Source organism: Bos mutus, chromosome 11 (assembly GCF_027580195.1).
Source record: "Bos mutus isolate GX-2022 chromosome 11, NWIPB_WYAK_1.1, whole genome shotgun sequence".
NCBI lineage: Eukaryota > Metazoa > Chordata > Mammalia > Artiodactyla > Bovidae > Bos > Bos mutus.
Window position 1 is genome coordinate 8,919,051 of NC_091627.1, and position 13,901 is coordinate 8,932,951.

The window sequence follows — 13,901 nt, forward strand, 5'->3', positions numbered from 1 at the left end:
AAAAGTTGGAAGGCTGAGACATAATTTCTTAACCTGCTTGGCAGTTTAGGGTTCTGGATGTGATTTAGAGTCCACACTCTAAGTCAGAGGCACTCGTGAGAGACCGATCGGAGCTGGGCAGATGAAAAGAGAGGACACAGGGCACCAGCTTGCTTTTGGAGATCATGACAGAGCTGGTGTGGTCCTAGAGTCAGCAGCGTCTTGACTCTCTGGGTTTCTGAGGGAGCAGGGGCAGCTTTGGGGATCAAAGCCGGGTTGGTTCTGCTGCTGGCTTTGGTGGCAGCTGCTTCTTGATGGATCAGCTTCTTGTTATGCAGTGGCAGCCTCCCTGGTCATTGCGGAGCACAGTGGTTTTGGGGACAGGAGTTGTGCCTGGGAGCTCAGGCTAGAGTCTGCTCTCCGGCCCTGCCAACAAGTCTGTAAGCACTTAATTTCCTGTATTGCTATTAAATCTCATTCTGCTTCTACCAGGTGGAGTGGGTTCTGTTGTCTGCAACAGATTACTGACCGATAGGCCTTACATAGTGATGTGTGTCTCACTGGGTTTTGAGCTTAACAGTTCATGTGACCCTGTGCAGAGTGCAGAGTATGCACAGTCTTCAGGTGGGAGCAATGGTACAATCTCCAGTGGGCAAGAAAAAGAAACTGTGTACTTTGAAGGGAAAACATAGGCATTTGGCCTTGAGAATTTAAAAGAGCTTGCTCACAGCACTAGGCCTTTCTGCTCCAATCAGCAAAGAGGTGCTAAAAGGCAACCAAAAGAACACGCACTAACTGTGGACACTTCTAAAGTCACTGCTACTCCAGAGCAATGACTCTGTGATCACTCCCCGCAACTTGCTTCATGTTGTCTTCAGCCTTTTCCAGGTGTGTCACCAAAAACTGTTGTATCCAGAAGTGTACCGAAATCACAGAAGAGTTGAGAAATACCAGTCTATCCTATGGGCTTGCTTCCCAGGCTCCCCAGGTAGCACTAGTGGTAAAGAACCCGCCTGCCCGTGCAGGAGACATAAGAGGAAAGTTTCATCCCTGGGTCAGGAAGATCCCCTGGAGAAGGTAATGGCAACCCATTCCATTACTCTTGCCTGGAGAATCCCATGGACAGAGGAGCCTGGTGGGCTACAGTCAGTCCATGGGGTCACAAAGAGTTGGAAATGACCGAAACAACTGAGCACACACACAGGCTAACGGATAGATGGTTTAATGTCTCCACAATAAAAACTTTACTACATCTCGAGGTCGTCATGTTAGTTTAGGCTGCACTGGCCACTGGATTTGTGTATTGAATCCAGTCTGTTTTATTATCCCTTGTACCCACTGTGATTTTAGGTCTAGCCCGGGGTCATGCAGATAGAGGGCCTAATTCCTTGTTCATATTCAGTTCAGTCAGTTCAGTTGCTCAATCGTGTCCAACTCTCCGCGACCCCATGAACCATAGCATGCCAGGCCTCCCTGTCCATCACCAACTCCCAGAGTTTACCCAACTCATGTCCATCGAGTGGGTGATGCCATCCAACCATCTTATCCTTTGTCGTCCCCTTCTCCTCCTGCCCTCAATCTTTCCCAGCATCACGGTCTTTTCAAATGAGTCAGCTCTTCGCATGAAGTGGCCAAAGTATTGAGTTTCAGCTTCAACATCAGTCCTTCCAATGAACACTCAGGACTGATCTCCTTTAGGATGGACTAGTTGGACTTCCTTGCAGTCCAAGGGACTCTCAAGAGTCTTCTCCAACACCACCGTTCAAAAGCATCAATTCTTCAGCGCTCAGCTTTCTTTACAGTCCAACTCTTACATCCATACATATTACATCCTTTCAAATGTGAGAGGGCAGCTATTATATCCTCTGTGAATTTTCTTTCTTTCAAGTAAAACACCTCCCCCTCCCCCGCCCCCGCCCAAGAATCTTTTTTTCTTTACTGGATCATTCCCACCAGACATAAATATCTTTATTAAACAAAAGCAGAACACACCAAAACAAAAAAACAAACAGTTTCAACTCACACCCCCTCCGGCCCTGCAAAGAGTTGACTGGGCTCACTGTTTCCAGTTCTGTCCTTTCATTGTCTCTTGAAGCCAGTCCAGTGCAACTTTCACCCTCATTGTTCTAAAGAAGCAGTTCTTGTCAAAGGCCATCTGTGACCCACATGATGCTAAGCCAATGGTCAATTCCTGGCTCTTCATTGGATGACCCAGCAGCAACATTTGACACAGAAAAATCATAACCTCTTTCTGTTTTTCAAAACTATTTATTTACACTAATTTCCTCCTTCCCCCAAATTAAATTAGATCGTGTAGCCATGCTACACAGTGGTTTCACATATAAGTCTCAAAATCTAACTTTTATTTGGGGCTTATGTGAACAGTTAAGCTAAGTCCATCAAATCAGAGTCATCCTTCTCACTAATAAAGTTTGTTTATCGATTCCCTTTTCCTAAAATCTCCTGGTATTCCACACATTTTTCTCACAATGTCTTTACCTTTCCCTATTTCTCTGCGATTCACAGAACAAAACAAAAACCTTGATGCATTCTTTCACAGCTTTCCCACCTGAGAGTCCACATCTGCACTGTCCAGTAAGGCATGCACAAACCACACACGGCTCTGGAGCACTTAAAATGTGGCCGCTCTGAACTAAAATGCTGAAGCAGAAAATATACACCAGATTTCAAAAAGAAAAGGAAATTACCTTAATTATTTGTAATAATGAGTATATGTTAAAATGGTAATATCTGGGGTATACTGAGTTAAATAAAATAAGTTACTGAAATTAAATTTTATTATTATTATTTTTTTACCTTTTAAAATATGGCTACTACTGGATTTCCCTGGTGGTACAGTGGATAAGAGTCTGCCTGCCAAGGCAGGGGACACAAATTTAATCCCTGGTCCAGGAAGATTCTGCATGCTGCTGCTGCTGCTGCTGCTAAATCGCTTCAGTCATGTCCGACTCTGTGTGACCCCATAGATGGCAGCCCACCAGGCTCCCCCGTCCCTGGGATTCTCCAGGCAAGAACACTGGAGTGGGTTGCCATTTCCTTCTCCAATGCATGAAACTGAAAAGTGAAAGTGAAGTCGCTCAGTTGTGTCTGACTTTTAGCCACCCCATGGACTGCAGCCTACCAGGCTCCCCCATCCATGGGATTTTCCAGGCAAGAGTACTGGAGTGGGGTGCCATCGCCTTCTCTGAAGATTCTGCATACCGAGGAGCAATGAAGCCCTCGAGCCACAACTACTGAAGCCCGTGCACCTAGAGCCCATGCTCCGCAACAAGAAGACACCACAATGAGAAGACCACGCACCTCAAGAGGAGCCCCTGCTTGCCATAACCAGAGAAAGTCCTTGCACAGCAACAAAAAACCCAGTGCGGCCATAAATAAACACATAAGTAAAATCTGGCTACTAGAAAATCTGAAATTCCATATGTAATTTTACATACTTGCTATTACTAGAAGCTACTTATTCCTTTTCACTAAATAACCACGAACATCGTAGTTATCTTTCCAAGTCAGAATACAGATAGGTATTAATCTTTTTAACAGATGATTAGTATTGTACCGATACATTCCTGATGGACTTTTTTTTCCCCACTTTTACAAGCAATCCTACAGCAAACAGCCTTTTGCATACACCTCCTTGGGCAGTCACGCCTCATTGCTAACTCATATTTGCTTCCTGTCCTCTAAGATCCTGGCTCTGGAGACAACCAGATATGTGGTTTATACTTTACAACATCTCTAACTTGCGTGCTGCTTCAGAATTTTTTTCCCCAGGAAAACCAGCAGTGAGCCTCACTGTACAAGCTAAATCTCCTAATTTTCCTATAGCGCTGTTTGTCAGACTTCATCTCTGTTCAGATCTTCAGCTCTGGAAACCAGACAACCAAATATAATTTCTCATATTAACCCTCCAAAGCAAAACTAATTTGACTATTGTTTTCCTCCAAGAAAGGAAGCTGGTTTATATTAACTTAAACTCTTTAGTGAATAATAAAAGTTGTTTTTTCCCTTCTCTTAGGGGAACAGACATAATATGAAAATTAATTTTCGTCTGTTGGCCCTAAGAGCTCATTATGTCAACCCGATACAAGACAGCTCTTAATAGCCTTTCCCAGGAAGACTGCTATTTTTCCAAAAGAAAATTGACAGTGGCAGATTTATTTGTGATTAAATACTTAAGGGGCTGACATAAACAAAAAGAATAATGACATAATATAGAGGAACAAAGGCTGTGAAAACAACTCACATTAAAATGCTTGTTTACACTACCTGGAAAAAAAAAGTTCTCCTGAAAAAAAAAAAAAAAGAATCTAAGAGTCAGGGGAAACATAAGGAAGAAGAAAAGGAGGCAAGCAAATGCATAATGGATAATTGTTCTTTTTTGATTCTGTCTTGGCCTAGAAAGCCATCTTCAGGAATAAGAAAGCATTTGTCTTGGCATCAAATTTATTCTCACAAGGCGTGGGCTCTATGCATTACTAATAAGGAAGTCACTCTGTAGGAAGCAGTATTTGGGAAAGTGAAAAATATGTTTTCTATTTGTAATTCAGAATCTTCTGTCTATGTAGGGCTCTTTTCTCACTGTGGCTAAACTTAGTAAGCATAATTTAACCACTCAACTAAGGTAGTCTTTTACAATGAGTATTTAAGAAATGCAGAAATCCCCATTCGGTGACTCTAGGGTGACATCTGGGAATCTGTAATTTGGAAAGCTTTCCAAATTTAATCGCACTTTTTTTTTTTGGATAGGGACGCCCATCCAGTATCCATTCCCCTTCTTCTGATGATAGCACTGTGATTTTTCCTTTGGGCAATCACTTCATGGTCTTTGTGAAGTGATCTAACCCCGCCCCCGCCCCAACCCTGCCCAATACTGGCTTGGGCACAGGACCCAGGCCCAGCCAATTAGCATGTGTTATCCCCTCTGGTCAAAATGATTGATTCACAGATGAGCATAGAACCCAAGAGATCCAAAGAATGTCAAGCCTGGGGCGTGTTCTAGAACCATTGAGAAGGAGGTCTTATAATATCTTTCTGCTGGGATAATTCACTGATAGAAAGTAAGCCTGGAATCGCTCATTTTCTTTGTCCCCAGGTGGAAAGACTTTGAGAATCAAGTCAATCCAGAAAATGAAAAAAGACTCCTGAGGACATTATTTGAGCACCTGGTTCTACTCTTTCCTAAAGCTTGGTCTGGGCTTCCCAAGTGGTACCAGTGGTAAATATGCCTGCCAGTGCAGGAGATGCAAGAGACATGGGTTCGATCCCTGGGTTGGGAAGATCCTCTGGAGAAGGTAATGACAACCCATTCCATTATTCTTGTATGTAAAATCCCATGGACAGAGGAATCTTGCAGGCTACAGTCCATGCGGTCACAAAGAGTGGGATCCTACTGAGCAACTAACACTTTCACTTTTTAAAGCTTGGTCTTCCCCAGCATTTTGCAGTTTCATGAGCTGATGATTCTCCTCTGCTTGCCATTTACAGCCTTTGATAATCTCAAAAAAATTTGAAAAAGTGCTAAGGTACTAAACAGAAAAAGTGTGATGTATTACTAGTCCTTCCTGTAGCTGAAGGACAACTGTTCAATGGTGATTATAACCAAGAGGCCAGGAGTACGAATTACTTGACCACAATCCAGCCACCAGTTTTCACCTGGTATCAGAGCCACAGGCATTGCTACTCCAAGTGGCAATAAAAGCAGAATTATTACTATAAATGATGGGTGGTAAGAATAGGCCGGCAAGCTTTGACTTCACTATTAAGGAAAGATAATAAAGCTGCCTGATAACAAATGTAGTTGTGGGCTCCCTGACCTTAGATGTAATAAGCAGAAGTTGGATGACCAGCTCCAAGTGTTTCTGTAGAAAAGATTCCTGTATTATCCTAGAGGACTGGTTTTTAAACATGTCCTTGGACCAGCAATTCGGGCGTTACTTGTGAGCTTGTTACAAATGCATCCACAGATCCATCCTCACCCAGAGAATCAGAATCTCAAGGGGGGATGGGGGAAGGACAGGAAACTGTTTTAAGAAGCCCTCTCTATACAGTCAGCAAAAACAAGACTGGGAGCTGACTGTGGCTCAGATCATGAACTCCTTATTGCCAAATTCAGACTTAAATTGAAGAAAGTAGGGAAAACTACTAGACCATTCAGGTATGACCTAAATCAAATCCTTTACGATTATACAGTGGAAGAGAGAAATAGATTTAAGAGACTAGATCTGGTAGAGTGCCTGATGAACTATGGACAGAAGTTCGTGACGTACCATCCCCAAGGAAAAGAAATGCAAAAAGGCAAAATGGCTGCCTGAGGAAGCCTTACAAATAGCTGTGAAAAGAAGAGAAGCGAAAAGCAAAGGAGAAAAGGAAAGATATGCCCATTTGAATGCAGAGTTCCAAAGAACAGCAAGGAGAGATAAGAAAGCCTTCCTTAGTGATCAATGCAAAGAAATAGAGGAAAACAATAGAATGGGAAAGACTAGAGATTTCTTCAAGAAGATTAGAAATATCAAGGGAATATTTCATCTAAAGATGAGCACAATAAAGGACAGAAATGGTATGGACCTAACAGAAGCAGAAGATATTAAGAAGAGGTGGCAAGAATACACAGAAGAACTGTACAAAAAAGATCTTCACTACCCAGATAATCACAATGGTGTGATCACTCATCTAGAGCCAGACATCCTGGAATGTGAAGTCAAGTGGGCCTTAAAAAGCATCACTAGGAACAAAGCTAGTGGAGGTGATAGAATTCCAGTTGAGCTATTTCAAATCCTGAAAGATGATGCTGTGAAAGTGCTGCACTCAATATGCCAGCAAATTTGGAAAACTCAGCAGTGGCCACAGGACTGGAAAAGGTCAGTTTTCATTCCAATCCCAAAGAAAGGCAATGCCAAAGAATGCTCAAACTACCACACAATTGCACTCATCTCACATGCTAGTAAAGTAATGCTCAAAATTCTCCAAGCCAGGCTTCAGCAATACGTGAACCGTGAACTTCCAGATGTTCAAGCTGGTTTTAGAAAAGGCAGAGGAACCAGAGATCAAATTGCCAGTGTCTGCTGGATCAAAAAAGCAAGAGAGTTCCAGAAAAACATGTATTTCTGCTTCACTGACTATGCCAAAGCCTTTGACTGGGTGGATCACAATAAACTGTGGAAAATTCTGAAAGAGATGGAATACCAGACCACCTGATCTGCCTCCTGAGAAATCTGTATGCAGGTCAGGAAGCAACAGTTAGAACTGGACATGGAACAACAGACTGGTTCCAAATAGGAAAAGGAGTACGTCAAGGCTATATATTGTCACTCTGCTTATTTAACTTACATGCAGAGTACACCATGAGAAATGCTGGGCTGGATGAAGCACAAGCTGGAATCAAGATTGCTGGGAGAATTATCAATAACCTCAGATGTGCAGATGACACCACCCTTATGGCAGAAAGTAAAGAAGAACTAAAGAACTTCTTGATAAAAGTGAGAGAGGAGAGTGAAAAAGTTGGCTTAAAGCTCAACATTCAGAAAACTAAGATCATGGCATCCGGACCCATCACTTCATAGCAAATAGATGGGGAAACAGTGGAAACAGTGACAGACTTCATTTTTTGGACTCCAAAATCACTGCAGATGGTGACTGCAGCCATGAAATTAAAAGACGCTTATTCCTTGGAAGGAAAGACCAAACTAGATAGCATATTAAAAAACAGAGACATTACTTTGCCAACAAAGGTCCGTCTAGTCAAGGCTATGGTTTTTCCAGTAGTCAAGGTTGGATGTGAGAGTTGGACTATAAAGAAAGCTGAGTGCAGAAGAATCGATGATTTTGAACTGTGGTGTTGAAAAAGACTCTTGAGAGTCCCTTGGACTGTAAGGAGATCCAACCAGTCCATCCTAAAGGACATCAGTCCTGAGTGTTCATTGAAGGATTGATGTTGAAACTGAAACTTCAATACTTTGGCCACCTGATGCAAAGAACTGACTCATTGGAAAAGACCCTGATGGTGGGAAAGATTGAAGGTGGGAGGAGAAGGGGACGACAGAGGATGAGATGGTTGGATGGCATCACTGAATCGATGGACATGAGTTTGGGTAAACTCCGGGAGTTGGTGATGGACAGGGAGTCCTGGTGTGCTGCAGTCCATTGGGTTGCAAAGAGTCGGGCATGACTGAGTGACTGAACTGAACTGAACTTGGGTTTCCCTGATCGTCCAGGGGTTAAGTATCCACCTAGCAATGCAGGTGACACTGGTTCAAGCTGAAGATTCCACACGCTACAGAGCAGCTAAGCCCGTGCATCACAGCTACTGAGCCCATGATCTAGAGCATGTGCTCCACAAGAGAAGGCCCGGAATGACATGCTTGTGCACCTCAACTAGAGAGTAGCCCTCACACTCCACAACTAGAGAAAGTCAGTGCACAGCAACAAAGAGCCAGCAAAGCCAATACATAAATGATTTTTCTTTTAAAAAAGAAAGGAATCCTTCCGGGTGATTCTCATATATGTCAGGTTTGAGAACATTATTAGACTTGAGAGCACTGATTCTCAGTTTCCTAAGCCTCCATCCCCAGAGATTCTGATTGAGTAAATTCGGGGCTGGACTTGGGGACTTGCATTTCTAACAAATTCCCAGATAATGCTGATGCTGCTGGTCCAGGGACCACACTTTTGAGAACCACTGTTTGAGAGGGTGACCTAAGACATGTCTGAAGTTCCGTTCAGTGTTGAGATTCTCTGATCTTGAGGACTGACGCTGCAAATCCAGTCCTACTGCACGACCCTGTTAACGCTTCGGTTCATGTGTGGTTTGGCTCCATGCAGTGTTGCCGCCAAAATGACACAGCTCAGCAGTAGAAGAGTACTTTAAAATAACTCAGGTTCATCACTAAGTCACAAAAGATAACAGATGTATTTCTTAAAATATAACTTAGAGCAACAAAAACGATAGGGAAACCTACTAGCTGCCCTCAGACAAAGTAGGTGTTTCTGTATCTGACTGGTCAACGCTTCCTAAAGGCTTTTATTCGAGCAGTCCTAACCAGTGCCCTGTGGACCCACTGTCCTTTGCCTCAGTCCCTCTCTTCCTAAATTTACTGCTTCAAAAACTGCAAAGATGCTGGGCAGGACCCTGCTCTCAGGGCAGGGGAGGAGGAAAAACTGAACAGGCAAAGCTAGAATTTTAATGAGGCATGGGAAGGAAAAGGTTGAGAACTTTCACGTAGACATTAATCATTTTTGTCCGTAACAGTTATGATTTAGTCACGCTTTGTGCCAGACACTGTTTTTAGCACTTCGCATAAATCAGTTCACTTAAAGCTCACATCAATATTGTGAGAGCGGTGTTAACTGTCATTTTACAAATGAGTTAACCGAGGCTCAGAGGGGTTAAGCAACTTGTCCAAGGTCACACACAATACAGGTGAGATGTTAGAAACCTGAACTTGGGTCTGTGTGGCTCCCAAGTCCTTGTTCTCGAACACTGCCTGATAAGCCTCCCTACCAACGAGGACAAACACATCTAGGGCAAGCGGCTTCGCAGCACTGGGTTTCCCAGCTAGTCCTTCTCACTGCCACCTGCTAGGAGCCCTCACGCCTGGGCCCCTCCTTGCTCCTTTAAATCCATTATGAGCTGTGTCTGCCCGTAGTTATTGGCGCTGATATGGCAGAGTCAGCAAAGATAGCTGACATCTTGAAAGTAATGCCTTCTTTGCCATGATATCACCAAGATGAATGAATAAATACGGTCAAACCAGATTCTGAAAGGCCCTAAACACGAGGCACCGTCATTTAAACTTGACACAACAGGAAATGAGAAGCAGTAGAGGACTTTGGAGTAGGGAAGGCTAAACCTGCAACACACCCAGAAGTGAGACGGAGGCTCTCTCCCCTGGCTTTCCATCACAGTCATCTGCATCCCACACCCCATCACCATCCTGGACTTTTGGGAACAACAGGCCGGGGGGAGGGACCCACACACCTGTTTGGTTAAGATGTTTCACAGGTGATTCTTCTGTTGGCCCTAAAAGTCCATGATGTCAGTCCAGTACAAGACTGCTCTTCATAGTCTCACTTAAAAGTGAGATGATTTGGATTACTGCATGAAAGAGGTAATTTTTTGTTTGTTTTTAAAATTTTTAGTGTTGTGTTGGTTTCTGCCGTACAACCACGCCAATCAGCCATAATTATACAGCATACCCCTTCCTCCCCAGCCTCCCTGCCCCATCCCATGCCTCCAGGTCATTGCAGAGCACCGGGCTGGGCTCCCTGTGCTACACAGCAGCCTCTCACCAGCTAGCCATCTTACACCTGAGAGTGTGTTTATGTTGATGCTACTTTCTCCACTTGTCCTCCTCTCACCCTCCCCCACTGTGTTCAAAAGTCCATTCTCTACACCTGCATCCCCATTGGTGGTGGTTTAATCACTAAGTCGTGTCCAACTCTTGCGACCCCGTGGACTGTCGCCTGCCAGGCTCCTCTGTCCATGGGGAATCTCCAGGCAAGAATACTGGAGTGGGTTGCCATTTCCCCATTCCTTCCCTGCAAATAGGTTTTATCAATACCATTTTTCTAGATTCCATATATATGTGTTAATATAGTATATTTGTTTTTCTCGTTAAAGAGGTAATTTTTTCTTAAAGGAACAAAAACAACTGGAGAAATTGTAGATAAACCTTTAACTGTTTTAAGGCAGGGAAGCCTTTGGTAACTAAGAATAAACAAGATGAATAAATTAATAGATTTGACTAAACTTAAAAAAATAATTGTCTAAAAGCATTGTAAAGAAAGTTAGAAGGCAAATAATGAACTATAAAAATACTTGCTACATATGTGACCAAAAAATTAATTCCCTTAATAAATATAAAGTATTTCAATAAGGAAAGGATAAATATTCCCAAGGAAAAATGGACAATGTGCATGATATGTATTTCATTTGAAAAAGAAATACAGATTATGAGTTAATGTGAGAAAAAAGTTTCATCTCACTACTAAATGTGGGAATTCAAGTTAAAATAAGGTACCACTTCGGCAAATATTTATAAATAGTAATGCCTTATAAATAATGCCTAGCATTTGAAGATAAAAAAAACAGGAATGTTTATATGCTCTTGGGAGAACTGTAAACTGCCACAACTTTCCAGCATTTTGGCCTTATGCTTCAAAGCCTTTAAAATGTTCATTTTCTTGGGTCCAATAATCTCCATCACTGCTATGAATTTCTCTGAAGATGATAACCTCTTACAGACTCACATACAGACAAATGCATGTGCATTCCATGCGTCTTTAGTACAAGTGAAAAACTGATAATAAACTGCATGTACAATAATAAAGCGTGGCTTAAATACATTGTCCTCCAATAAATTATTTTTATAATCAGAAAAATGGTAATTGTTATTTCTAAGGTTTATATGATAATATCATGGAGTGTTAAATAAAGGGAAAAACCTCTGGAGGCTGTGAAGTCATTTCAGGTATAAGGTCATGAAGACAAAGGAGGAGTAAAAGTGAGATTCCAAAGGAAGAGAGAAACTTTCTAAACCAGTGTGGTCCAATATTGGAAACATTAGTCATAGGTGGCTATTTAAATGGACTCCCTGGTGGTTCAGATGGTAAAGAATCTGCCTGCAATGCGGGAGACCCAGGTTCAATCCCTGGGTCGGGAAGATCCCCTGGAGAAGGAAATGGCAACCCACTCCAGTATTCTTGCCTGGGATATCCCATGGGCAAAGGAGATTTAAAGTGAAATAAAATTTCAAATTCATTTCCTTAGTTGGATTAGCCATATTTCAAGTGCTCAATAGCCACAGGTGGCCAGTGGCCACAGAATCAGCACAGATTATAGAATGCCTCCATCATCACAGAAAGTTCTATTGGACAGAGCTGCTCTAAACATTCTACCGCAGGCCTGGATCCAGCTTTTGACATCTCTTCAGCCTCATTTCTTGGTACACTTCCCATCCTTCGTGCTCCAGCAAGCGTGTAAGCATCAGAAGGGCAAAAACCATACCTGCCTCGTGCTCAGGGAAAGGTAATATCCCAGTAATTATCCTCAGTGATGTGTGGAATAGTAGATCAATGTGTAGACTGCTGAGACAGCACAGAGCTCAGCCTGGGGTTCAGGGAAGACTTCCCAGAGGAGGAGGGAAAGGCATTACCCAAAGACTAAAGAAAAGACTATTTATTCTAAGAGCATGGTATGAGTCAAGGCACAGATGAGAGACAGCACAGCATAGGGGAAGAATCACCAGCTGGTCAGGCATTTATTTACTCAACAGATAGTAAACGTCTGTGATGGGCTAGGTTTGAGCCAGGCTCTGATGACAGAGCAGTGAATAGCTACAGTCCCTGTTCTCAGGAGATTGACACTCTTATCCAGTATTGTGGGAGCACCAAGGGTGAGGTGAGGTGCCCAAGAGCCTGGCATCTCATATTCAGGGTCCTGTTGGTTTCTTTATCCTAGCTTTTCTTCTACAGGAGGGCCAGAGTCCCACTTCCTTTCTTTCTCCCTTTTCTCTGCCCCAGCCCAGATGGAGGCCCTGGGGGATGGAGAACTCTCAGGAGTGGGGAGCAGGGGTAAGGCATGGGAAGGGCAGTGGACAGTGTGGTAAGGCTCTTCCAGCGGACAGCGAGGATGTGGATTTAAGAGGTGGAAGAGGGACTTCGCTGGTGGTGCCAATCCAAGAGCGCTGGGGGTTCGATCCCTGGTCCGGGGACTAGATTCCAACATGCTACAACTAAAGATAGAAGATTCTGCTTGTCGCAACTAATGCCAGGTGCAGCCACGGGGGAAATTTTTTTTGTTTAAAATAAAGAGAGGTAGAAGAATAAAGACAGAAAAGTGTAGTTGGGGGGCTGCTAGAGTATTCCAGAAGAGGCCAGAAACTGAAAAAACGGGAGGGCCCACTTCAGCGACGTCAGAGCGGGAGAGAAGGCACTCTAAGTTAAGAAGATGCCCTCCGAGGGAAGGAATCTAGCCGGGCAGACGGAGCGCCACCGAGGCCGGCGGGGGAGCGCGTGTCAGCGGGGCAAGGTTCCAGGGAGAAGGACCCGAACACCTCAGGCGAGTCCCCCAGGGGCGCGGGCGAGAGGGGCAAGGCAGCCCTGGCAGAGGAAAGGCGTCGGCGGGTCAGAGGGGTCGGGCACTTCGGGGCCAACGGCCAGGATGGGCGGGGCCCAGAGGCAGCAGGTGTGCTTACCTGAGGGGCCAGGCGGGGAGGCTGGAGCTGGCCCGGGTCCTGGGGCGGCGCAGAGGAACTCCCCCGGTGGAGGGAGACCTTCCTCCCTTAGACGTTAGGGGGGCTATTTCCCGACCTTGTCCTTGAGCATTTACAAGAGGCGGACAGCCCGAAATCTGCATACAGCCAACGGCTTTGCTCGGGGCCTGCCAAGGGACCGACGCTTTTGGGGGCGTCTCGTCGGGATGGGATTCTCGTCAGGCGCTTCTCTGAGGCGACTCTCTCCCGCACCTGCCGCTCGGGAGGCCCAGCCCCCCTCGATTCCCGGCCGCTGGGCTCAGGCTCCTTGCCGGATTCCCCTCAGACTCACCCAGCCCCCGCCGAGACCCCTCCTCGAGCCGCGGCTTCGCGGCCCTCGGTCCCCTCAGACCGCCACCCCCCACGTGGCTGGCTCCCCACTTCCGCCCCTCCCGGCCTCACCCCTCCCGGACCGCTGTACCTGGGGCTCTCGAAGCTGCACCCCCTGCGCCGCAGCGCCGCCCTCTTCTGCCGCAGGAGCGCAGCGGCCGCCCCGCCGGGCTCCGGCTCCATCGCCCCGGGCGGGGCCGCGGGCTCGGGCGCACTCGGGTGGGCTCGGGCCTCGGCGGGGCTCGGCGGGCCGCTCGGCTACCGCGCCGCAGCCCACGCCCCGCCCCGCGCGCCTCAGCCCGGCCTAGGCCCCGCCCCAAACTT

The 13,901-nt window shown here is 45.3% G+C and overlaps 1 protein-coding gene across 3 annotated transcripts in view; it reads right to left on the reverse strand.

The window, feature by feature from the left end:
• The window catches only part of GARNL3 (GTPase activating Rap/RanGAP domain like 3), a 164,794-nt gene extending 150,923 nt beyond the window's left edge, over positions 1 to 13,871 (reverse strand). For 2 of the 3 annotated variants that reach the window (XM_070378965.1, XM_070378966.1), the window contains exon 1: positions 13,669 to 13,871. In XM_070378965.1, coding sequence (XP_070235066.1) covers positions 13,669 to 13,760 — 92 coding nt within the window. In that variant the 5' untranslated portion in view covers positions 13,761 to 13,871. Of the gene's footprint in view, positions 1 to 13,190; positions 13,367 to 13,668 lie in introns of those variants that run through there. The other variant, XM_070378964.1, reaches the window with a different exon arrangement.
• Between the last annotated feature and the right edge of the window lie 30 nt (positions 13,872 to 13,901).